The sequence below is a fragment of the Desmodus rotundus genome, chromosome 5 (genome assembly GCF_022682495.2).
Source record: "Desmodus rotundus isolate HL8 chromosome 5, HLdesRot8A.1, whole genome shotgun sequence".
Taxonomy (NCBI): domain Eukaryota; kingdom Metazoa; phylum Chordata; class Mammalia; order Chiroptera; family Phyllostomidae; genus Desmodus; species Desmodus rotundus.
In genome coordinates, this window is record NC_071391.1 from 20257554 (window position 1) to 20282221 (window position 24668).

The window sequence follows — 24668 nt, forward strand, 5'->3', positions numbered from 1 at the left end:
CTGCCTGATCCACGGAAGCATTATCCATCAACGTAAGCACAGGCTTCTGCCAGAGGCATTGGTTAGGGTTTGCCAGCCAACGTAAAACAAGCCATTTACATCGATTCGAGGGATCCATAAAGCTGAAAGTCATGGAGGAGTAGCTGCTAGTTAGGGCAAGAGTAACGGTACAACTGAGAGAAAACTATTTCATTGAAAGGCTTTAAGGGACCCATTTTCCAGTGTCACTTTTGCTGTAATGCACAATTGCCCCAAATAATGCAGGAATCAACAATTGCCGAAAGGAATGAAACCAAAACCCAGTGCACCAGCTCTGCAGACAGGGGGCTCTATGTCGCAGCATCCCCTGCCACCTACCCCGCCTAGTTAACGAGATGCGACACTGCAGTATCGTTCCTCTTCAACACTTGGAAAGATGACTTTGTTCCTCCTGTTAGAAAACTATTTAAGTCCATACAATTTAGAGGTATTTATGGTGAAGTCTTTTCTTTATTTAAAATACCAAAATGCTGTGTACGTATTGAGTCCAGAGTCTCTGGTCCTGTGAACAATCACGTCACAACATGGTTGTCCCAAGTCAGTGTGTTACACAGATGGCATGCCAAGACCTTCTCGCCCGCCCAGCTGCCCTCTCACTCCCACACTGCATCAGTCAAGGATGCCTGCTAGTTCTACATCCAAATCTCTAATCAAACCCCTGCCCTCCCCTTACACTGCTTTGATCCGGGCTCCTATCATCTCCTCAGACAAGCTATTCCAATCATTTGCAATCAAAAACTCCTGATTTCTTCCTGACCAAGCTCAAGCACCACCTCCTCTGTGAAGCGCCCCCACCCCGATCTCCAAGGCATGACTGAATCATGCCCCAGGGCTCTCGGTACATGTGACCCTCACAACACAGAGCACCCCCTCCTGCAGAGCTGCGAGGAGAAGCACGCGAGCCCCATGTACAACTGTGAATGTTCTGGAGCCTTGTTTAAAAGGTAAAAAGAAATTGGTGAATTTTAATAATGCATTTTATTTAATCAGGTATACCCCAAATATTGTCATTTCAACATGTAATTAATATAAAAAATATAACAAGATATTCTACAGTTTTTCATAGTTATCCTTTGAAATGCAATGTGTATTTCGCATTCGCAGCATATTTTAAATTCAGACACTAAGTTGTCATCAAAAAAATCTATCTGTATTTAGATGTCATAAAATTTACAGCTGAAAAAGTCTAGATGCGCACACCCAAGTTCTCCAAACGTGCTTGAAAGTTTTACAACTGCATTAAATATCAACTTTGTACTTTAAATAAAATGAGCATTTAAAAATCGGTTCCTCTGTCACATGCTTCATTTCCATTGCTCAGCAGCCACAGGCAGCCGTGGCTGTTCTGTTGGACAGTGTGGGTCGGCTGTAGGTATTTGTACATATACATCTCTCTCCCCACAACATCAGGCCACATCCAATTCATTCTCGTCCTCCCCGTTGTCTTGGCACATAAAGGGTGTTTGATGAAAGTCTGTTGACTAGATAAAGAAAAATAGATGTAGAAACCACTTGACTCCATTGTAACGTTCAATCAGAAGCATTCTTTTGTAAGGAATATAGATGGCCATTTTTATAAATACATACACACAAGCACAGGGCTACAGGAAAACTCATTAAGACTAAGTATATTTGACACGTTACTGATGCCTTCTATAATAAAAATTACTGCATGCATACTATTCCCCCTTCGCCTGTGCCTTCCTCCACCTAGTCTCCTTTTCTTAATGCATTTATGCGACCTCTACACAGTTAGCACTGCATAATGGATTTTCACATTCTCTAGTTGCTTCTCCTACGTCTTGCCTTTTCAAAGTATACTTTAAGCTTCTGCAGATAGAGATCACTACTTGTGCTTCATAACCATCGTCACAATGGTAATAACAAAGCACAACAATTTCATACGTGACATATAATCAATTCTCAGAGGCCTCCTTTTTCAGTGAAACCTTTCCCAATCAATCCTAGAAGGCCAGCCTCTCAGCACTAGATTCGTACCAAAATGTGCAGATGGCTGGGGCCGGCCACCCCCCCCATAATCAACTCTTCTCTATGTGCTAGAACGTGTTCTATCTGTGAGACTGTGCTTCACCCCCAAAAAGGTGGGAGGTGTTTCCAATCTGTTTCAATACCGCGCAGTACCTAGATGCAGTGATCTCATCAAAACGGACCCTTCGGTAGGCGTTGCTTCCTGAACCCACTTGCCGGGGCCATTGGCCGCTGCTGGCCCCAGGCTGCAGTGTCAGCATGGCAGAGGGAGCTCCGTGAGGGCACAGGCCTCTGTGGCCTCGTCAGGAGCATCTCCCTACAGAGAAATAACTGACAAATCCACGTGCACATAAGTTTCCACAAAGGGGGTTACAGCAGGCCTATCTTTTATTCTATTGTTGCTTGAATAAGAACAAAATAAAAAACAGGAAGATGTCTTGGTGAGTCAGTCACGGGGTTCCTCCAAGCCTGAGTCGGTGTTCTCCTGCCTCTGCATGGATAGTTCTTTGATGGCATCTATCTCTGCAGGCGTGAACTTGGGGGTGAGCATCACAGCATCATAATCAAATTCATCATCAAGACGGAAGGGCTGAACTTCATCCCCGAGTACCTACAGGAGGTAACAAAGGGAAATCATTCACCATCATTGTACATGAAGATGAAGTTGAAAACATAAATTCCCTAGTCATATTTCATTAAACTTTTTTTAGACTTTAGCTCTCTCAGTTGATTAAGCTCTTTTTAAGCAAAGGAATAAAATCAATTACTTGATTTGACCTAACTGAAGCCCTTTAATGTGCCCCATTTGCACCATCTGACTCTAAATGAATGTCATTAACTGACTGCCCACGGCAAGAATGGGAGACTCTCTCGCACACATCCGTAACATTGTTACCACTTGCAGTGTTAGGGCTGGAGGCACGTGGAAAAACTAACAGTCACATGAAAGTGTGAAAAATGTATCTTAAGATTTTGATCAACCTTGAATATACTTCTACCATTTACTATAAAAGACATATCGATAAAACAATTTTCAAAGTTAAAAATACTCTACACTCAATACATTTGCTCCTTTAGATAATACCTATAATTCCTGGGCCAATAACAGTCAGAATTAAAACATATAATATCACCTTAAAAAGTCTAGGATCCCTTTGTCCTACCCAGAATATTTCAAATATTACAGAATTTATCTGTAAGTCAGAATAGCTGCAAAGAGATGTAGTAATCTTGTATCTATTTATTCATAATCTGTGTTTTAGAGACTTCCTAAAAGAACAGAGATTTTAAAGGGCATATTTTTCCAATAAACAAAAAGAGAATGCTCTAAGTCTCATTGTATCACTCCTTAAAAAGCCTCTCCAAAAGCACACGGTGTGTGACATAATGAAATCGTCCAGGACCTCCGCATAGCTCTACAACATGAATGGCGATGCTGAAATAATTGAAAACTATGGTTTATGCAAGAATGAAAAAAATGCCCTGAAGCTGTAATCAGCTTTAAATATTCTTGCCTGGAAAATGATCCCACTGAGTGGCTTTTGCAATGTTCTTGAAAATGAAGCATACAGCTCAGAAACTGTGCTGTTACTACAGGTGGGGGACAAAACACAACCACAGAAAGTAGACATCTCCTGTCTGCCCAGCAAGGTGAATCGCATAGTCAGGCGTGCGGTGTTAATGGCAGACACCCAGCCGCCTGCCATCCTCTCTTAGTAAAAACAGCAACAGAGCAGATTTCAGAGACTCGTTAGTGTCCTGTTCGCTGCAATAGAAAGTGCGCGCTTTCCTGACAGAGGTAATGACGGGAGCTGCCAGAGACCGGGCTCCCACCAAGCGCCAGCCCCAGTACTGGGAAGTGCGTGGGCATTAGCCGCAACCCTCAAACAACCCCTCGCACAACGCGCGGCAAGGTTAAGTACCTTGCCCAAGACTACACAATGAGTAAGGGAGGGAAGCACGATCTGAATCCAAACTAATGTGCTTCAGACAAAGGTTCATCTTCTCACAAAAACACCAGCGAAAATCAGCCTCGGAGTGTTCCCTAAGCCAAGCCGTAGCTGTTCGGGAGAAAAGACCTTTCCTAACTAAGCTAAGTAAATCCCAGAGCACACAATTTAAAACGCACTCGAGGCTCCACACACCACCATGACTGTCTATACGAAAGAGCACCTGTACACCGGAAGCAAATCACCACGAAGTCACAACGGGGTGACGTGGCTGAGAGCAGCTCACATGAAGAAACACGCAGCCAAGGGCTCAGCGTGCTCGTTTCGTGAACGTAAGCGCCCCAGCAGTCTCCAGCCCCGCTCAGCCACAGCACTGAGGCGGGCAGGCCTGGCCCCACCCTGAGCCCATTCCAGGGGACCCCACAGGGGACAGAAGTCCATCTTTACCAGTGCAGTCGGTCTAATGGGGTTCCCGCTGCCCTTTTACATTGGCTAGAGGACTGGCATCCGCGTGTCTACCAAGTTTCAGGCTTCCCATAGTCACATGTGCCCACTACAAGGACTTCGAAGTCCACCCTGACACATCTAAAACCTGCTTAGACTTCTACTAGCCACTCTCCCTAGCTGAAGTCTCACTGTTTCCTGGAAGGGGTGATATCTAAGAGAACCTTAAATGGTAACAGTAGTTAACAAGGTTGAGGGAAGAAGAGATTTGCGGACAAGGGGAGTTCTCATGAGCAGGCCAAAAGGAGTAAGACCCTGCATTTCACACGTGTGGCTCTGAGCCGTGCCGTGTTGCCCGGGCATCGAGTGCCAGGTGCAGAGTGGCAGAGAGGAATGAAGGTGGCGCCGGAACGTGACAGGTCTCATATGCTGCTTGTCCTAACGATGACAAAAGTCACTGAAAGACACTTTGAAAGAGGGGTAGATACTTGGTCACCTATGCATTTCAGATAAATTTCTTTGTTCAAATTTTAACTGCACCTCCGATGAGACAGGTGCTAGAGAGACAGACCTGTAGAAGACAGAGAGATACCCTGCCCTCTTGGAGATCGCATCGAGCCAGGACACTCTGCAGATTAAACAGAGGATAGCTCTGGAGACAGGATACTAGTCAGGAGCATGCTGAAACAATGCAGGCAAGAGGCAATGAGAACGGGGCTCTGGTAGAAGAGATTCGGAAACATTAGAGAAAAAACTTGGTAGCACTTGATGACTGATTTGGGTATGGAAAGGGACGATCTGTAGGTTCCTAACAGAATCCAGACAGAAATGTACACAGGCAGTCAGACACATAAACCGGAAGCTCTAAGGAAAGCCTGAGACAGACTGGGAGACGAGAGCATTAAAGGTCGTCCTGTGGACGACAGTGGACCTCAGCATGTGGGTGGGAAGAGCAGGAGGCTCAGCAGGCATCCCTGAGGAGCAGCTCCCCCGGGGGAGTGGAGGGCTCCCTGTGGGTGGGGAGGCTTTTTGTTTACTTATTTGTTCCCCCAACGTTCACTGCATGTCCACTATACCCACAGCGCTGAACTCGGCACCAGTGCTGACGTTCTGCACTTCAATTAAGTTAGCTTATGACGACACGCATGAATGAGTACAGAGACTCACTAAAGGGGCGCATATGCAATTCAAATGAAACTAGGTACACACTGCAGCTCAGAAGATACCACTGTGACCTTAGAAAGACAGGTGTTAAAATACAGTAATGTAGCGAACCCACTTCCGTATTCCAGCTGCTGGCTACGGGGGCACAGCTGGGGAACTAACTCCCTTCTTTGAACCTAGGTTCACTTTCGGGTCCTGAGCTAAAAGACTCCAGGGTGCTGAGATTACAAACTCAAATTCTGACTGATTTCAAAGGGAAGAATGTGTGCCCAAACCCCCTGCTATTAAACAGAAAACAACTGCGAATTAAGTTATTAACTTGTTTTTTTTGCCTAAGGAGCTGAGAGAAATACGTGGATTTCAGGTGTCTAATTTCAAATCTAATTGAAATCTTTTTGTAGCCTCTCAGAGAGTAGAATGTGTACAATACTAGAAAACTGCTAGTTTCCTTAAAATTGCTCATGTGACTTTTCTAAGAGAGACTGCTACAAGTGGAGTCATTTTCATTCACAGTACCACACAGGCCAATTAAAGAAAACAGAACTAATGCTCTAATCAATAACAGCAGCATTTAGCCACAGGCTCTCTTACAAAGCAATATGGTAAATAAACTGTCTACACAGGTGAAAAATTGTAAAGTCCCAAAATGAATTGGAAAAACAGGAGAACCCCATTGACATACTAGAATTTCTTCTGATGTCTTCTATGGGTTGAGGGTGGGAGGAGGAACTCACAATTTTTCATCTTCCTAATGTGAATTCTTTTCATCAAAACAGATTAACCACCCTGGTCAGGGTGGCTCAGTGTTTGGAGCATCATCGGACTGTGAACCGAAAGGTTGCCAGTTCGGTCCCTGGTCGGGGCACTTATGGGAGACAATCAATCAATGTTTCTCTCACATCAACGTTCATCCCTCTCACTTTTGCTCTCTCCTTTCCTTCCCTCCTCCCTCTCTCTCCCTTCCTCTCTCTCTTAAAATCAGTGAGTATATCCTCAGGTGAGGATGAAAATAAAATTTTGTTTTAAATAGATTTACTAAATTAATCTATTTAATTAATAACTATATAACTAATAACTATTAGTTATTCACAAATAGAAAGTGGGTGGTTTGTGGAAAATGCACATGTATATAACCAATGATAAAATTACAAAGTAATTTTTTAATTCGCCCAGTGCATATCGGGAAGTCACAGATTCATTCTTTTTTCATCTTCCCCTAAGGGCATGCTCATTGATTTCAGAGAGAATGGAAGGGAGGTAGAGAGAGAGGGAGAGAAACATCAGTCAGCTGCCTCTCATAGATGCCTTGGTCAGGGACTGAACCCGAAACCTAGGCATGTGCCCTGACTAGGAAGCAAACCCGTGACCCCTTCAGTTTATAGGACGATGCCCCAACCAACTGAGCCACACTGGCCAGAGCAAGGCACGGGTCCTTATTAGGCAAAACAGGAAGTCAGGAGATCCAAGATACATTTTCATCTTTGGAGACTGAAGTCACAGAGAACAACTATCTGTAACTCTAACCTTTGGTCAGCCCTTCCAAGACATATTTTCTAAAAATTGATGTTGATATCCTTTCTCTGGCATTGGGTTCTTTAAAATAAGATTGATACTATTAAACCACGGCAGAGTGGGAACAGTGATGTGATTCTAGACAGTTCTGAAAAGTCTGTTCAACAAATAATGGTTAGAAATAAAACCCCAAACCAAGATAATCACTCTAAATGTTCAAAAAACAGCAAAAGTTGACCTGGCTGGTGTGGCTCAGTGGATTGAGTGCTGGCCTGCAAATCAAAGGGTCACCGGTTCAATTCCCAGTGGGGGCACATGCCTGGATTGCAGGCCAGGTCCCCAGTAGGGGGCACGTGGGAGGCAACCACACATTGATGTTTCTCTCTCTTTCTTTCTCCCTCCCTTCCCCTCTCTAAAAATAAACAAAATCTAAAAAAAAAAAGTGAAAATTATTCACCTGTGTCTCACGAATTTGCTAACACAAAAAAATGTTTCTATCATTTTGATAAAAAAATGTTCACATTTTCTAGAAAGAAATTTATATTCCTTCTGAAGTTACGATCATACACAGGGTTTTAAATTGCACTTTACTGGCTATTTGACAGATTCCAGAAATCATTCAGGTATTTTTTAACCCATCAAGTAAAACCACTTCATAAAAATTTTCCGTAATAGCACTAGGTGCCATGACCACTAATTGGCCAAATAATTTGTATGATTACAATGGAAGTCAAGGATATAAGTTTTTGAAAGAAATTGATTCCTGCTAGAAATAACCTTGCAATTTTGATTTCTTACTACTCAAGAAAGCATTCCATAATTCAAAAAGCGCACTGAGGAGTGGCTATCCCTACCAGTTTATCTGGTTACCAATTGCAGGGTTTACCATAAACCTACAAGCATGCTGGACATATATTTGTGGTATCAGTGAGCAAAGTTTTACGATAAAGGGGTAACTTAAAATTGAAATGTGTGGATTGCTTTTGACTGAAGAACTGCTTCTGTAATGAGTGACGAGGACAGACTAGTGCCCGAACAATGAAATAATCGAGAAGCACCCTAAGGGCTTCATTGGGAAGCAATAATAAAGAGCCCCAAACACCCTCTGTGCGTGCAGGACCCCTCAGGGTACGCAGGGTACAAAGGTCACATCCAGCACCACCAGCAGCCTCAGCAGGCGCAGTTTGTCAAGTGCATGTAGAAGAGTTGGAAATGATGGCAAAAGACGGCTTCCAAGTTGTGCGTTTGGGAGAGGAAACGTGTGGCAGAGATTCCAGTCTACCTGCTGGGGAAGCCAATGGCTGCATGACATTCCCCAGCCTCCCTTGTGCATGCAACTGAGTGGCTGCCAATGGAAAGTGAGCAGAACTAGAGCCCTGAGTCCTAAGCCCTGGGGAAACAGGCTGCCCCACGCTCTCATCCCCTGCCCCTTCAGGTAGGACAGTGACCAGACCTGCAACATGCACCTGAGGATGATGCCCTAGGCAGAGTGGAGTCCCAGAGAAGGAACCTTGACGAGCCCCAGGCACAGGGCCACTTGCTGACGTTAAAGACCCTTCATAGGCTGTTGCATGAAATAAATAAACTTCTATCTCCTCCAGCCACTGAATTACTGTAGCAGCCTGGCCTTCCTTTAACTACTGCAAGATGTTTATAGGACCTTAGAAACAGTAATACAGAGGGAAAAGGCTGGTTCAGACTAAAAGAGATAAGAAACCCGCTGTCCCTTCTGGCATGCTGTTCCAGGTAGCGCGTGGCACACGTCATGAAACAAAGACAGTTTCCACGTGAAAACATAACTGCTCTCTGTGTTTTAAAAGAAATATATGCATTGGAGATAGATGGCAGTGAGAGGGATCCCATTAAGCAACTTGAATTCTAAATGTTTCCAAATCTGAGAAAAATACAGAAGCACACAGGTCTAGTAGCGTTTCTATGAAAGCACAAGTTACAAAGTCAGGCAGTTTCGAGACGGACTGAATTCCCTGAGGAGTACCTCGTCCCTGTGCTCGTCCGCTCCTTTCGCCAGGGGCCCTGGCTTTACTCCGGGGGTCAGGGGCTGGGCCACGATGGAGGGAACGTACGAAGGGACACGGGTGCTTACATCCTGCTCCACTTCTCCAGGCAGTAGCAGCAGCAAATCTGTTGGATACAAAATATGTCACTTGATCCTTTCACTGAGTTCACATGTGAACTAAATCATCTTAAAGCCTATCGTAGTCAAAAGAATAAAGGAAACATGTTCAAATAGAGTAAGTCCATCTCACAATGCCTGTCCTCCGCTGGGAACTTGACTCAAGGGATTCCCCTTCCTAGAAAGCAGAACTCCTTCGTGCATCTATTTTTATCTTACTGTTGCAAAGGTACTTTCTATCCGAAAGGCCCGGGAGAAATATTGTTTGGGAGTAACTTATTCGTGCCTCTCACCTCTCAACCCAATTTCTACCTCTACAAGGAAAATAAAGCAAGACAATGCTATTTTTGCCTCATTTTCCTGAGGGGTAAAGAGAAAGGAAATGGATTGTTGATTTCATCCCATAATGATATGGCAATATTTCAAAAAAAAAAAACATATTAAAAAACAATGATGCCTGAAGGAAAGAACTTTAACTTTCAGCAGAAAAATGAGCTACTCTGTCATATTCAGAATGCATGGTCTAATTTTCAACACCTGCAAACAACAAAGCATGCTTCCAGCTTGTTTGGCACAATTGCGAGAGTTCAATAACCAGGCTTGGTTCTCTGATCAACCAAGCCATTATAAGGGGATGTATTCCCTTATTTTTGCACGTTTGACAGTCCGTGCAGGCACCACAGACAACTGATGCTCTTCCACAGCTTTCTCTAAGGAGGACGGAAAACAGATAGAAGCACAACAGGTTTCCTCCTTAGTCTAAATTTTCACAGGACCAGAAGAGCTGCTGGAGCGAGCCAGGAACTTGCAGCTGGCTCGGGACAATGCTGCCTGCTACTCGGGGATGATCCTAATGAAGATGTGTTCTCCGAGGAATTGATGAATTACCGAGAGGTATGCCTTGGCTGTTGCCAGTGGCATCATATACAGGGAGATGACAGAGCACGATTCAATATTCAAAAACTGAAACTTATTTAAATACATCTCTCACCACTGTGGCATATCACCTTCACAAAAAAACATAATTAAAAATTTGTAAAACTCCAGCAACAGAGAACACAGAGAGCCTAGAAGCTGAGCGTATGGGCGGGGGGATGGTGAAGAAGGTAGTTTTACTATGATTAATTATTGAAACCATAAAGTAGGACCTAATTAACTAGCAGAAATAAAAACAATAATAGCCAACTCTTATGAGCTGACACATTATCTGCATTATTAACTCAGCTAATCCAACAGCTCTCTTATTTCCCGTCTTACAGGCAATGAGCTCTAGCACTGACAGTAACCTCACTCAAGGTGCCACAGCTAGAAAGTACCAGAGCCGGGCAGTCTGTCTGCAAAGCCCATAATGTCGCATTACAAACTTCTTTTAAATAAGCATTTTCACTAAAAATATTATTTAAACCTATCAGATTATACATCCAAACTCAGGGCCAAGAAATGTCACTACAATAGCACATTAGCATGTTAGGCGGTGTTAAGTGCACTTAAACATATCATTCCCAGGGAAAATATTTTTAAACTCAGTAAGATTGGTGGAAAGATTGGCTTTCTAATATATCTATTCATGAGTTCAAAGCCGAACTTGGTGTAACGGCCCAGGACTGGTACAAGCCTGGCTAGGGGCCTGCCAACAACAAAGGCAAAAGGGGAAAGGTTCGGGCATCTCAATGTAAAAGCCAATACCTACCAGACCCGCTGATGGCCAGTGCAAGCATCAGTTCGTGTGTCAGATAAAAATCAATTCTGCCTTCAGAGCTATTTAAAATCTGATTGACAGTATTATGCACCAAGGAGGACAACTCTGCAATTCCTTTGCTAAACCTCTTCACCTCTGTGATATTCTGCAAAGAATGTTTTCTCTCATAAAAATCCTATTGCCATGGGAACACTTCCTTCAGACTCAGAATCCTCCACACTTTTCCTGTCATTTATTTCTTCAGTGCAAAAGCAAAATGCACAAATGCATACTATTGGTGCCTAACACAGCATCTTATACATAGTATATGCTCAACAAATACTTGGAGACAGGAAATGAATTTCCTGCATCTCAACTTTTAAACTGAACAGCAAGTACCAAGAGTCTACCTTAAAAACCCACAAAAACTAAACTTTGTTACAGAGATAAGATTTTCACACAAAAATATTAATCAGAGAATAACTGGAACAAAATTGAATAGCCTTAACTCTAAAAAGGACAGATTCATAAAAAGAGTAAAACCAGTATGTAGGAGAATCGTCCAGTAAGACAGTTAGGAAGAAAACTACCATATCTTTTAGCCATTTTATAATCATGGGTGGGTTGTTTACATATGCCTATTCTCTCAGGAGGGGAAACGATGGTATTCATTAATGGCAGGGAATGGAATTTCGGAAGTCTCTGAAAGACTTTCTAAAACTGAAGTGCTTTAAGAAACTTAATTGCTGGGTCAAAAGGCAGTTTCATTTTCAGTTTTCTGAGGAAATTCTATACTGTCTTCCACATTGGCTGCATTCCCACCAACAGTGCACTAGGGTTCCCTTTTCTCCACATCCTCTCCAACACGTGTTTGTTGATTTGTTTATGATGGCCATTCTGACCTGTGTGAAGTGGTATCTCACTGTGGTTTTAATTTGCAACTCTCTGATGGCTAGTGATGCTGAGCTAAGGGCCCATCAGTAAATGAGTGGATCAAAAACTATGGTATATTTACACAATGGAATTCTACGCAGCAGAGAGAAAGAAGGAGCTCATACCCTTTGTGACAGCATGGATGGAACTGGAGAGCATTATGCTAAGTGAAATAAGCCAGGTGGTGAGGGACAAATACCATATGGTCTCACCTTTAACTGGAGCATAATCAACAAAAGAAAAAAGCAAACAAAATATAACCACACTGAAATTAAGAACAATGTAACAATAGCCAGAGGAGAGCGGGGAGGGGACAGTGGGAGAAGGGTTTTCAGGAACTACTATAAAGGACACACGGACAAAACCAAGCGGGAGCAAGGGAGGGAGGTGGGATTGGCTGTTGGGGGGTGGGGGGCAGTGGGGGTTAATGCACACAACTGTAATTGAACAACAATAAAGTAATTTTTTTTAAAAAAGAAACTTAATGTTATCTTAACTGTTGTTTCTGAAACTACCAAGGGCCTGTTTTCCCCTTAACTAAATGCCACTATTCTGGTTGATGTGCATTGTGGAGTCAAGGCAACTCTCCAAAAATAAGTCCTAATGTTAAACAGCAAGACTGACTGAAAGCATTTCAATCTCTTCTTTCTCAACTACATGATAACATTTTTCGATATTTATAAACTATGTGTCCATGCCATTCGTCTTCCTGTATTCAGTCAGTAAACAAGTCAAGAGCTATAATCACAATCTACTACAGCATTAAAAAGGGAGCAATACAAATAAAAGAATACCAAGGCATAGTGAAATTACTAAAACTACAAGAACAAAAAATCGTAAAAGCAGCCGGATGAGAGAGCAAAAAACCACCTTGTCTGCAAAGGAACAACAATCAGATTGACATCTGGTTTTTCAACAGTTTTCAATAATGAAGACAAGAAAAGAGTAGAATAACATCTTTAAAATATTGAAGGAAAGAAATTACACACCTATATTTCTCTACCCAGCAAAAACATGGGGATATGAAATAATAACACAAAAGAGGCAAGAGAAAAAGAACATATAACTGTCAGGACAGGCAGAAAACAAAATAGTAAGAGAATAGTTTTAAAGCCAAATATATCAGCAACTACATTAAATGTAAATGGACTAAACACTCCAATTAAAAGACAAAGTTTTAGAAAATATATGTGTGTGTACGCATACAGATGCATATGTATAAATGATAGGCGGTTTTCAGGAGATACATTAACGTAAACCTACTTGGGAAAAAACAAAACAGGAATAAATAAACGTGGAAGTACAGAAGAAGGAAAGGAACTGCTATCTGAGGAGAAGGTGGGGCAGATGAGGCAAGACTTACTTCATGGATGAGGCTGGCATTTGACAGTGATAATAAATCATATGCCCATCCCTCCATATACAAAAATAGAAAATAAATAAATCAGGAGTCAGGAAGATGTGGAGAAAAATACGAAATACATAACAGATGGAGCTGAACTTAAATATGGAGCTTTTCCTGCAGTCATAATTGGGCTTCTTATGTGCCAAGCTTTCCTCCCAAGTCTAGACCTTGAGCTGCCCCACCTTAGAGAAATTCTGCATAACTAACACACACGCAACCATGTACACGGAGAACTACTTCACGTCCGCACAGCTCTCAGAGCAGGGGCTCAAGAGTAACACCCCCAGACTTCTGTCCAGAGATGGTTCTCAGCCTCGATTGTACATTAAAATCATCCAAGGAGCTTTAAAAATGGACGATGCACAAGGCACAAAGCAAAACCACTGAAAAAGAATCTCCAGGAATTCGTATTTTTTTTAAAGCTCCTAAGTGATTCTAATTGGCCTTGAAGGTTAAAACCAGTGCATAAGACAGGCCTGGGCCCCACCTAAAGTGTGCCTGTTGTAAGAAAGGCAGCACAGACCCAGAAGAGAGAGCATCCGCCTTCCAAACAGCAGGAACCCAAAGGAGGAGGTGAAAGGGCGGATGCACATACACATACTTTCCTGGTCCAGCCTCTCCGATTAGACAAAGCCTTCCTTTTAAAACCCTTGGGGAAAAATAGGCATAGGAATTGCAAAAGGGCATAATTATTTTCCCAATTCTGTTCTCTTCTCAGGAATAAAGTGAAAGCTTCCTCGTGGAATCACGGGGCTGGGCAGCAGGTTTGCCCTTGTAGGTGACAAGGTTTTCGAGCTAGACCTTAATGGATACATTTGCACATTTAAAAAATGGAGGAACAGGGATAGGGGAACATTTTGGAAGCAAGGCTTTTTCCATCCTAGTGTTTTCAGTGATCTTCAAGGCAATGAAAGAATAACTTTAATAGTACTAAGTGTAAAAGAAATGAAATGCCTAAACTACTAAGTTGGCTGAACTATGCCATCTCCTAGCTCAGGCCCTTCATACATGCTGTCCCTTGTGCTCTCCTATACTCTCCTACACACCCGCAGCCTCACTCTATCCCTCTTCCAGTTACAGCTACTCGCCCTTTAGAATTTATTCTTTATTATATTCCAGGAACCAATCACAGTTGCTAAATATTTCTTGAGTAAGAGTCCCAGGTCAGTAATAAGCTGTATAAAGCTGCTTTGAGTTACAGACAAGGAAAGAATTTTTTAAAAATCAGAGAGATCACTGATGCCTTCATTAGAACTGGGCATACCAGAGAGCTAGAAAATGAAAATCAAATAAGATTGCTGATCTTTGAACAGGAATTAGTTGCCTATTCTCGTCCAACACCATCAACCACAGAATAACTACACCAACTGGCTAAGAGAGCAGTGTAAGACAGTATACGAGGGGGGACCTAAAAAACCAGAATTATCTTCTGGTGGGTGGGCCCCTTGCAGTACAGGCTTCCCTGCTAGGTGAGAACTCTAGGAACCCATCTGGATCAGTGCACCAGCTGGTGGTGTTGTGAGAGGCTGCGTTCAGTTTCACTGAATTTTTTTGGAAGACTCTTTCAACATGTTTGACTATTTTATGATGGCGATTTACGAGTGTACCTGCCCACGCCATGCTGAGTGTTCAGTAGTGTTTAACCAAAAATAGCATGACTGCTGTACCCCACTATCCCTCTTCACCCGATCTTACCCCAAGCAACTTTTGTTGCTGTTTTCTTGGATGAAAAAAGTCCTCAAAGGGAAATGTTTTGCTAATGTGGAAGAGGTAAAACAGAAAAACAGCAGAAGCACTAAAAGGCATCACAATCAACAAGTTCAAAAACTGTTTTGAACAGTGGAAAAAACACCTCGATAGGTGTACTGCAACAAGTGGAGAGTACTTTGAAGGTGACTGAAGTTTAAACATGTAAGAATAAATACACAATTCTTTATAAATAAATTCTGGGTTTTTCTGGGTCCCCGCTTATAATGCTGAGAACTAGACTTCAAAAAGTCTCTTCAGCCAATGGCACTCAGCCAGGGAACAGGGTGGGCCAACTGAGGGGGAAATAAATAAATAAAGATGGCCAGAAGAGTCTTCCTACCCTAATGGCCTCAGCATAACCAATACCCACTCCAAATAATAATAATGCTGAGTAATAGCCAGGGCATGGTACTAGTCACCCTGATGGTTATTTACCTTCAAATTCAAAGGAAGAAAAAGCGGTTAATTTGGTGTGAAATAAACGGTGGGCCCCAAACGTTGCAGCAACTACGACTGCTCAACTGCACTGCAGTGAGCTGGGTTCTCTGAGAAACTGCGTCCACCTGCGCTGCCAAATGAGAAGCCAAATACAGGGAAAGAACCATGTGCCTGGGTGTTGACGAATATTTATGAATGCAAATAAGGTGAGCAAATGAGGTCAGTGGTAGAAAAACAATGTGCACCTCATTTCCTTAGGCAAATCTGTTGCTTAAACAATAACAACAGAATCTAATCAGTAAACCTCTCGGCTGCCAAAATTACACAACAAGGTGCCTATTTAAAATGTCACATTTCCCATCTGACATAAATATCTGCCTTCTGCTCACATTCCTGAAGTATGACACAAATCGGGCCCAAACTAAAATTCACCTTGGCACAAACTACTTTTTTCCCTCTTAAGTGGCCCAGACTGTGCATTATGAAAACTGTGAAGCCCTGGTTGTCTTTCTGGTGACTGGAACAGATCAATGAGGCCAGGATGCTTTTCAGCCTGGGCTTTTCACATTATGTCCCTTGCGGGAAGGCCGTGACTAGCTCATTCCCAGTCAAGTCCCAGTCCCGCTGAGACTTGGTTCGGGCCTCCACAACCTGTTGTGCACAAGTGCAAGACTGCCCATTATCTGACTTCTGGGGGAAGAAAATACTAGTGAGATGTTTTCATGCAAATTTTAAACTAAAGGAATAGATCTGATTTAAAAAAAGAAAACTTCAAAATGTGTTTAAGGAAAAACAATGGAAAAGGTAAAGGGGCTAATGTAAGAGATGGCTCTAGTGAAAATCACATTCGTTGGCTAAGCAGGTTTATGTCAGGATGTAGACCTCATCACTGGCAGGGAGAGGGAAATTACAACCACTGGGAAAAATGCCCGACCCGTGTATTTCTGTGCCCTCCTATAAAATTAATTTTATGTTGCAAATGTACTACATGCACACCAGAACTATTTGTCTCAGGGGTCATCCACGGATGAACTCTGCCTGGGGTAGTGACTCAAAACACAGATCGCTAGATGCCGCTAGAGATCTTCTGAATTAGACTCTCCCTTGGGCACAGGACCCAGGAATGTTCATTTTTAACCAGCTCCCCCTCTCCGAGTCAGCCAAAGCCTGAAAGCCACGTGCTAGCTCTACACACTTAGCTCTGGTTAAGTCCTTAGCTATCCCTTCTAATCCAATCAGAGCCCGTAAGCTGCTCACACACAGAAATTTAGAGCAACCTAGGGTATTAAAGTTAAGAGAACCTCTCCTGGGGCTATGTGATTCCTTTGGATCTCTGATCTCACTTGAACCAAGTAAGTAAGGGAAAAAATCTCCAAAGTCTGGTGGTTAATAGAGTGCTCGAGAAACAAACTCTTCAATAGAACAGTGTGACATTTGGAAGCAGAATACAAATGTTAGGTGCTTCCAGTCACCAGAGGGCCTCAGTTCAGGCAACCAGAGAAGCCAGGGCAGGGGTTTGAGCAACCAATTTACCGAGAGCCACACCCTCCCCAAACAAACAGCCCCTCTGACTCCTGTCTGATTATGAACAAGCCCCCACACAATAACAATGCCCACCTGAACAGTGTAAGCGACACTTAAATGCCAACCACCAAACCCCCATGGAAACTGCCCCTTCCCTAAACAGTCAACGTGGACTTTGAAATATTCTTGCTTATTAAATTAGGAATGAGAGTTTTCAAAGCAAATAACTCTTAATTTTGAACATATTGCAAAAGGTTCTTTGAGCAAAGATGGATACCTATGCTTACACAGAAATGTTCACCAGCAAAGGAAAAAGGCCTCATTTACATAAACATCGACAATCTAGTATTAAGCCTCTCCCAGCCCAGGCCGCATGGGAAAATGCCCCAGAAGAAATATTTACAATATACCCTTAGTCTTGAGTGTTTGGTTTACATATTTAATAAATAATTATAAAAGCAAAGATTTGGATTTTATTTTGTTTAGGATCAATTCTGATATTGCTATAATTTTTATGATTGATGTTTTATGTATCATTCCAAAATAATCTCAATTTACATCATCGTGCTTCTAAGAAATTGGGTTTAACTTACATGACTTTGCTTGAAACAATTATGCAAATACCAAGCATATGATAAATCAGTGCAGGGGAGGGAGGGACATCTTTATTTCATTTAAGACTTAAGACTTTACAACCTCCAACAGGCTTTGACCTTCCAGCTGAAATCTGTGTTATTGAAAAGGAAATTGCAGAACTCCAGTTTTCCCTGTTTCAGGGAAGATGGAGGTAGGATTGCCAGACAAAAATATGCGTGAAGCTGCCTCAAGCCTTATTTGTAGCTTCTAGAAAGAGGTCAAGCAGAGTAGAAAGGAAACAGAAGGCAGAGAAGGCATACCCTTGCTCATTTGGGGCTCGATCTCTTCGTCCACATCCAAATCTTCTACTGCGAGGAAATTATCTACCTAGGAAAGGATTAATATTACTTTTATGCATATCAGACCTAAAAAATGCAATTAAGAATCAATGAATCCACTTCTACAACACTCAAGTGAGCAACTGAATCAAACTTTCTCATTAACTGTTGAGTCCCAGCTGAAGGTCTTTGTGTTCACAGCACTTTCCTGGAGACTCTGAAAGAAGCAGTAAATTTGGAAGTTGGCCTGGATTTTGTAGGCACCATAGTAAGATCTGTACACTGAAAAGGAAAAAAAACCATCTGGGGAGTTTTTGTACGGGGACTTTGTTCCAGATTCCATCCCAGAATAGATAAAACCACCAAGACAGTCCCCAAAACAGTGTCTCTGCTTCTGGTTGTTGCTGTTGTTGTTGTTATTACTTTTGCTTCTCAAGCAGAGAATGGTGGTGGTCTGGCTACCACGGTAACAGCATGCTTTCTCTCTAAAGAGACAGAGAGAAAAAACCTGAAGAAAGCAGGAGAGCCCTGACCAGTGTGGCTCAGTGGGTTGGGCGTAGTCCTGCAAAGCAAGGGGTCACTGGCTCGATTCCATTCCCAGTCAGAGCACATGCCTGGGTTACAGGTTCGGTCCCCGGTGGGAGCACATAGGAGAAGCAACCAATTGATGTTTTCCTCTCTTTCTCCCTCCTTTCCCCTCTCTCTAAAAATAAATAAATAAAATACTTTTAAAAAAATTTAAAAAGCAGGAGAGAAAGGTTCATTCAAAGCAAAATCATCCTGACCGAGGTAAATCACTAGAGAGGTGAGCAGGGGGAAAAAAATCAAGTGTTCTCTCTTTCAAACAAATAAAACTGAAAATTCCTTCAAAGGTAAAAAGCACAGCAAATGACCTTTACAGACACAAGAGCAACATTTCAATGAAAAACTATTCCACATGGAATACTGCTTTCCACTACAAGATGACAATGAGACATTTTACATTAACAAAATGGTAACATTTCAGACAGGAATTAATTCATCTCAGGTGAATATCAAAGAGTGTAAATAAGAAAATGATTTCACCACTGGCTCCAAGGAGACCTAGTGGAGTGAAGGCATAATGTCAAAATGCCTTTTATGCTTATGACCTAAAATATCTGCATAACAAAATACCTTAAAATTGCAAATTTAGATCTCATAATTGGAATTCAAAAGAGAGCCTGGGTCTTTCTTCTTTCAGCTCTATGTGCCAGGCCATAGCTCTTACACAGAAATTAGAAAGGGTGGCCTCCAGTGCTCACAGGTACATAACTGTAGGTGTTTCCCGGCATCTGAGTGACAGCAAAAACGTACCTTCCATATGGCAGTTCCGGCACTGAAATGTGAGGCTCTGTTATACTGCCTTTTCTCTTAGCGGGATGTGCTGGGGGGCTAGGTTCAGGTTTCTCGCGTTTCTCTGTAGGGGTGCCCCTTCATTTATTAAGCTTTGAGGAAAAAAGATCCGGAACCCAGCCAACTGTGGCTAGTTTAGTATACTCAAACACCAATTAAAAAAACAAACAAACAGTATAACAGTATAAAGCTGAATTCTCCAACTTCTATGAGACAGCAAATGAGTTCTGTGGGAATTTTTTGTTTTTATGGTTTTTGCCATGGAAAAAACAACATTAAATCAGCCCTTACCTTCACCTTTCCGGCCCGATTCAGATCACCTTGAAAGGAGCTGCCACCGCCCTGGCCTTCATCCAGCACCATCTGAAACACGGAGGAGGGCACACTGATGGGGACACGCAACAACTGGGGAAAAGGGCGCTGATCTGGTAGCCCTTCAGACAACAAAACTCCCCTTCCAGTTCTCCTTGACTAGCCACGCATGATAAGCCTGATTCACGAAATCATAGCAGGGAACAGGGGACAGGTGTCCAGGGATCTGACTCGTACTTCTGCCCTCTAGACTTCCCCAGAGTGCAACCGAAGTAGATTATTTAACCTCACCTTTCTCACGAGTGAAATAGAAATGCCCCACCTCCTTATCCCACCTCCCAGCCCATCCCAAGGAACCCTTGGAGGACAAATCTGAGACTGCTAATACAACTTTTTCAAACTTTTAGATGACAATGCCACTGAACAATTCTTGGCCTCTGACACGCCTGTCACAGACTCAGTAGGTAATATAATTCCAATTGCTGACGGTTGCTGGTAGACAGTGTATTCACTAGGGGGGTGTCACATAATCACCTCCACGTACAGCCTGTACTACATATAAATACATTCCTAGTGCAGAGATAAAACCACAACCCCAAATACAATTCTGCCCACAATATCATGAGAAAAACATAATGAAGTAGAAACCAGAAACCCAAATGGCTTAAAAAATAGAACATTTTCTATGACTATATCTACTGCCTCATCTTGACTTACACGCAAAACCTGGAAAACCTACAAAAAAATGTGCTTTGTGGTTTACCTAGGAAAAATACAGAAAATACTGCTGCTATATTTAATGAAGAAAATCAATTTTGTGTAGTTTCTTTCAACCTAAGTAAAATGTGAATTTTGTTTTAAAAATAATAATAAGTAGAGTAACTTTCACTTAGATTCCTTGATAGTTAAAAACCATAGCTAAGGAGACTATGACTACAGTCTATTAAGTCTTGAGGACCAGGGAGAGAGCATATAATATTTATTAACCAAATCCTGGAAAAAGCAAGATAACTAGTTTCTACTTCAAGCTTGAAAGACATGCATCCAGAACAGGTAAAAATACCTCCCATTTTACACAGAAAACTTAAAAAGGAGTTATTTTATTCTAAATAGAGGGCAACCTAAAATGTATAAACAATCTCAAGGAGAATCTGTGGACAGCAGATTTTTAAGAGGTTTTTAACAAAAACTGGGGATAACCAAGTTACCACCACAAACACCGGCTGTTGAAATCATGAAGTGTAATAATGATTTTCAATAAAGTATCCCAACAGAACTCCATCTAGAACTTGGAGTCTCAGTTATTGATTCAATAGCCGTCCAATGTCCCTTCGGGTACCTTTGTTCTTTTTTAATTCAGAAAGAATGTTCTTTCCGCAGACTGTTTCTGAAAGCACGCTACGGTGTTACCTGCTCCTCTTCTGAACACTGCCATGAAGTGTGAGGAGAGATGGCTTTACTTCTAAGGCAGTGACTATTTGCTTCATTTCTGTGAGAATACCGTGTTGAAGTAGGTATGGTTTTTGAAGAATGAGTTCCGAATGCGCCTCTCTTGGTCACATTATCCTCTGCAAAAGTAAGTGACATCATGTTAGGAAACCTCCACCGCATCCGTCACCACATCCGTCACCGCCTCCGTTTGCTCTGGAGCTGTTAGCTGCGTGGTGTCCAAGCCGGTGAGATCCGTGTTGTTCCAAAGATCCTAGCCTGGGGCCATTCCAGGCAGAACGCCTTGTTTGCTTCTGAATGTCCCTCTCTGGTAGAATTAAAACTTGTAGGGATGTCTAAAGGACATTCACACCGAAATGCTGTTGGAGAGCAGAGGTAGGATAACCCAGTCTATAATTACGAACCCAATAAGCCAGAGAGGAAAAACACAAATACTGAATTTATCACTTTCTCTCTAAACGGGTTGTATTAGCAAATAACACAAGCTCAGGCCAGCTCTCCGCAGTGCCTCCTGCACCAGCACCCATGACTCCTAACCAGCTACTACTGGGACGGGCGGCCCCTTCCTTTGGCCTGAACAAATCCTTAGAAACTCGAGGTGAAGAACAAGCCTTGGCTGCAGGGAGTGCTGGGAGCGCTGAGCAAGGAAGGTAACGGAGGGTTGCTAGGAATACAGTAACAGACGGGTCTGTTTAGGAAGACGGCTAGGGAGTTGGGGAGAAACCCGGAGAGCCAATACCTACCCCCACTCAGGGGGGAGGGGGTTGGAGGCCTTGCCCTGGGCGCCCAGGATTGAAACTGGAGCTGGGGTTTGATAGGCTTCCATGCCTCGGGACAACTGTAAACAAAACCTAGAGGCCTGCGAGAACTGAGCATGCTTCCCAGCCGCTGAGCAGCCCGTGACTGTCTGCACAGAGCCAGTGCTGGTGGGGGCCTGCACACCCCGAGACGCCCCACCTTGGGCCGAGAGGCACGTGCCCCTGTGCGAGGCTGGGAAACTTCTGCCCCGGTGGCAAAATGGTGGCCAGAAGAGGGCCAACAACAACTTGGGGGGCTGCAAACACGGTGGACATTAGTGCACATTGGTCGAAAAACTGGGCACTCTGCCATGCCTGGGTTTCTAGGCCAGGCCTTTAAAAACAAAGCGCACCGGGAAACATGCACTCTCTTCCTCCCCTCGCTAGGGCCCCACCCAGGAGGCCGGAGTCCAAGGGTGGTGGGGGGGAAACATTCCAGGCCCCTCCCACACACGCACAGGGGGTAGTGAGAGACCTCTGGAGCTGAGCGGTGACCTGGAACCTGCCTAGCAGCCTGGATGAGCATGCTGCAGCCATCTGCATTTCCCAAAGGACAGTATTTTTAAGTGGGAAAAGGGATTCTAAGTGTTTCCTGAAACAGGTCTGGCCAGGCAGAGGGTGGCAGGGTTATTTGTCTTTGGGTGTTTTGAAGAGAGTGGGGCTCTGAGGCAGAAATCTGCCACTATTCCAAAGCCGTATATCCTTTACATAAACAACTCCTTTCCTTTTCCACCAAACTTCTGATTGCAGAGTTTTGCCTACAGGCAGCGAGCAGTAGACCCCCACGGGGCTGTTCCGTAATGAGAACGCCGCCCACTGCCACAGTAACCAGCATAGGAAAGATCAGAGAAGTGAGGCAGAAATAGGCTTAGGACTTATCCTCCCTGACTTCTTCCTCTTTTACTGCCACAAAGATGTCCTAAATCTCTCCTAGGGCGAAAAGAAGCAGTGGTAGCAGGAAGGAGCAGGATAGGCCTGAAAATGCTGGAAAACAGGAGAAGTACCTGAGAAACAAAAGGGTTCCTCAAACCTCATCAAAGTTAGAAGCCAGACTTCCTGTGGCCACCTGCCATTCTTCAGTGCTCTTTTCTAATAAGAGGTGTGATTGTTTCCGTTCTTCCTGCTTATCCTTTAAGTCCTGAACAACCTAAATTTAGTATTTACTGAGAAAACACTATGTACCCAGCACAACACTACTCTAATAGTCTATTGACTTAAATACTTGAAAAGCATCTAGTCAAACAGATTTTCCATAAGAACAAGTTCTATTTGTTCTCCCAGCACACAGTGTACTCCTCTACCATTTCCAGGGAAATAACCAGGTTATTTGACAGATAACCATAAGAAACTCCTTCGAAAGAAAGAGCAAAATATAATGAAGTCCCTGCTTCTGATGCTGCTATTGAACTACTGGAAGGGACTCAGATCTAATAAAAAGTTCTTGTTCACACTTTTAAAATTTCTTCCTTTCGGGAACATAAACCTTTCATTTTAAAAAGAGGGTGCCATAGTAAAGTGTAAATTCCTAACTGGACAGGTCACGGTGGGTAAGTCATGCCCAGACCTCTAACTTCTTCAGTGAAAGGTGTTTAAACCAGCCCCGTCCACTGTTCTTGTGCATCTAGGTTAACACACCTTTGAAATGCCAGAAGTAATGTCCCTCGAAGCCATAACCACCCTTGAGAGAGCAGGTAATCTTAACTACCCTGCGATCCGTTCCCTGCCTGGCTTTCTCCTGCCTTCCTGTCATCTTCTTTAAGCTCCCTCGATTCCATGCATAGAAGAAATTGCAGACTGTTACATTACTCTTCTCCTGAGCATTTGAGATCCTGCTTCGTGGCAGTCATCATCAGTTTGGCTCAAACAAATTCTTGTAAGAATTCTTTACAGGTTTAGACGTTCTTAGACCAACAACCAGAAGGTTCTGGGGGAAAAAATAAACTTGTTCTCTCTCTGTTTAAACCTAAAGTTTGAGTCTCCTTCCTAAACCTCACATGAATATAAACCATATCACTCCAAAGACCCAGAAGTGCTTCTTATAAGGCTTTTATCATTTTCATTAAAAAAACAACAAATAATAATTCTGTTGGCAGAATGAGATAGGAAAGAAGATCTTTTTCAACATGATAATGTCAAAATGAATCTGAAGGGGCCTAAAGCCTCATCAGAGAGCCAGGTGCTGCTTCCAAGAGCTAGCCTCGTGTCCGGGGGACAGTCCAAATGTGCCACCCAAGTGGTCATCTCGTGTCCTGTCTCTGCTTTTCATCAGTCCTCTTCCAGTCTTTCATCTTGTCCCTAACGTTTCCTGCTTTGAAATAAACGTCAAACATAATGCATTTGAAAAGTCTAACGGCAATATTTCAGAGAACAAATAGGTTATTGAGACCTGAAAGAGCATTTCTTTGGGTATTTCTCAGTCAACGCTTCAATACAGATAAAACAAAGGCTTTTTACCTAGAGGGTTTTTTTTTAAAGGTTTCATTATTCTGAAGTAATGGAATTTCAAATTTTTTTTTAGATCCAGCAGACAAGCTTCCCACAGATCTCCCTTACAAGGCTACCAGCTATACCTACAACGTCTAATTTCAGGTCAAAGAAAAAGGTGACTCTCCTTGAAAAGGTAGAAACTACTGATGTTTGACAAATTAGCTATCAATCATATATTGATTACATAGCCTCCAGATGAAAGTGATCACTATTGGGAAAGTCTGTTTTGAAAGAAACTTTTTAAAAATTTAAATTCACCCCCACATAAGCCAAACTAGCGCCCCTGTGCTGAGAAGCATCGCCACTCTCGCAGGAGAGTTTTCACAGATCATCAGCGCTGTCACCAGAATTCACGGCCAAATCCTGTCAGCCACCTC

General features: G+C 42.9%; 1 protein-coding gene across 28 annotated transcripts in view; it reads right to left on the bottom strand.

Moving 5' to 3' along the window:
* Window positions 1-654: 654 nt before the first annotated feature.
* Window positions 655-24668, bottom strand: part of IFTAP (intraflagellar transport associated protein) — a 57967-nt gene continuing 33953 nt past the window's right edge. For 27 of the 28 annotated variants that reach the window (XM_045194193.3, XM_045194197.3, XM_053924718.2 and 24 more), the window contains 5 exons: window positions 20969-21126; window positions 19538-19609; window positions 17855-17921; window positions 9094-9239; window positions 655-2638 (listed from right to left, as the gene is read on the bottom strand). In XM_045194193.3, the coding sequence (XP_045050128.2) occupies window positions 2474-2638; window positions 9094-9239; window positions 17855-17921; window positions 19538-19609; window positions 20969-21126 (608 nt within the window). In that variant the 3' untranslated portion in view covers window positions 655-2473. The remainder of the gene's footprint in view (window positions 2639-9093; window positions 9240-17854; window positions 17922-19537; window positions 19610-20968; window positions 21127-24668) is intronic. The other variant, XR_008426892.2, reaches the window with a different exon arrangement.